Source organism: Arachis ipaensis, chromosome B06, assembly GCF_000816755.2.
Source record: "Arachis ipaensis cultivar K30076 chromosome B06, Araip1.1, whole genome shotgun sequence".
NCBI lineage: Eukaryota > Viridiplantae > Streptophyta > Magnoliopsida > Fabales > Fabaceae > Arachis > Arachis ipaensis.
Genome location: NC_029790.2, coordinates 111484943 through 111486480, shown reverse-complemented (window position 1 = coordinate 111486480; position 1538 = coordinate 111484943). Strand labels below are relative to the sequence as shown.

The following is a 1538-nucleotide window of genomic DNA, read 5'->3' as shown; positions in this document are numbered from 1 at the left end:
CCACTTCTTATATAACACAAACTAATTAGCTTTTGTAATTTTCAATCAAAGAAAGTTACTGTGTCCTACGTAACTTGTGTCAGAAAGAATGAGTCCAGATTGTTTCCATAACCGTGTTTACACGAAGATTTAATAAATTGCTGCATGATGGATAATCAAGTTCCTTGTGTCTGGATGGATTAGTTTAACTTGCAAACACCTAGTGATTTTGAAGTATATCTTCTTCCACCACTAAGGAGGACCATTATAGGTCAATGTTATGAAAGTTTTAATTGGTCAAGAAGTGGACAGATTCTTAATCGATGTTCTCTATAACCCGCCTCCTGTGTACCCTGTTTCATATTTAAATCGCTTTACTAATGTATTAGGTGGCTAGGCACTATCTTCATTTATATTATACTTTTGAATGAGCAATAGTTCATCATAAACCCTTATTAGACTTCATGTATGCAAGATGCTGTTAAATGGTTAGGTGGATAATAGTAAATATTGGGACTGAACCAAAAACGATGTAATGGCAATCTAATAAATGGGTTGCTTTGTATTTCTCTGAATGAAACATTTTGCTGAGCTTTATTGAGGTAAACGTTCTGCCATCTACTGTTATCCCTGAAATCTACATTCCTTTGTACTTTTTGTATATATAGGCCAATTTAGTCTCTTCTGCTGAGTGAATATTGTTCCAGGATCTATATAGTTAAAGATTGCCTGTAATTGCTGAAGTTGAAGTTTGTTAAAATGGCTTGAGTACAGGTTCTTGCCTTAGTGGGTGACCAACTAGATTATGGAGATGACATTTGTGGTGCAGTACTAAGCATTCGTTTCAACGAAGACATAGTGAGTGTCTGGAATCGCAATGCTTCCGATAATCAGGTTGGCATATCATTTTCTGAAGGTGTATGTACACATTTACATTCGTACTTACAGTTTTGCTAGCATATGTGCTAAATTCATTATTCAATGACCTGGATTTTTCTTCCCAGGCTATAATGGGTCTGAGAGATTCAATAAAGCGTCATTTAAAGCTTCCCCATGGGTATGTTATGGAGTACAAGCCCCACGATGCCTCTCTGCGCGACAACTCCTCTTACAGAAACACTTGGTTGAGAGGCTAGAGATACGTTTCTTGTAGACGCTGCTGATACAGAAGCTCTTATATACTGGCGCAGCTGTCACTCGGTTGGGGAATCAATGACATAAGGCTACAATCAAATGATTATGGCGGAGCTGGTTTCTGCCTTCTGAATTCAAATGCGCGGCATCAACATTGTGACTGCTTTTAGTTGTAGGTTTCATCCCTAGTTTCTGTAGTATATAGCAGTCCTTTGTTGTGAATAAAGTTTTCTTCTCACGCTTGAGCCTTCATGGTGTGCTTGCAGCGCTATTTCATCTCATGATAGATCCATGGTGCATTTTGATTTTTGATATGATAATCTTTGAAAAATTTCAAGTGTCCTCAAAACTATTGGTATGATATTATGGATGACATTTTATATAAAATGGCTCTCGGGGAAAAAGATACAACTCAATTTTACTTA

At 37.1% G+C, this 1538-nt stretch overlaps 1 protein-coding gene across 7 annotated transcripts in view; it reads left to right on the top strand.

Moving 5' to 3' along the window:
• Nucleotides 1-1538, top strand: part of LOC107604973 (eukaryotic translation initiation factor NCBP) — a 3918-nt gene extending 2380 nt beyond the window's left edge. For 2 of the 7 annotated variants that reach the window (XR_001612441.1, XR_001612440.1), the window contains 3 exons: nucleotides 754-873; nucleotides 984-1242; nucleotides 1313-1538. Coding sequence is in view for 4 of the 7 variants with exons in the window: in XM_021104798.1 (XP_020960457.1) it covers nucleotides 754-897; nucleotides 984-1115 (276 nt within the window). In the remaining 3 variants the exon portion in view is untranslated. Of the gene's footprint in view, nucleotides 1-753; nucleotides 898-983 lie in introns of all 7 variants that reach the window. The other 5 variants (XM_016306703.1, XM_016306702.1, XM_021104798.1 and 2 more) reach the window with 3 other exon arrangements.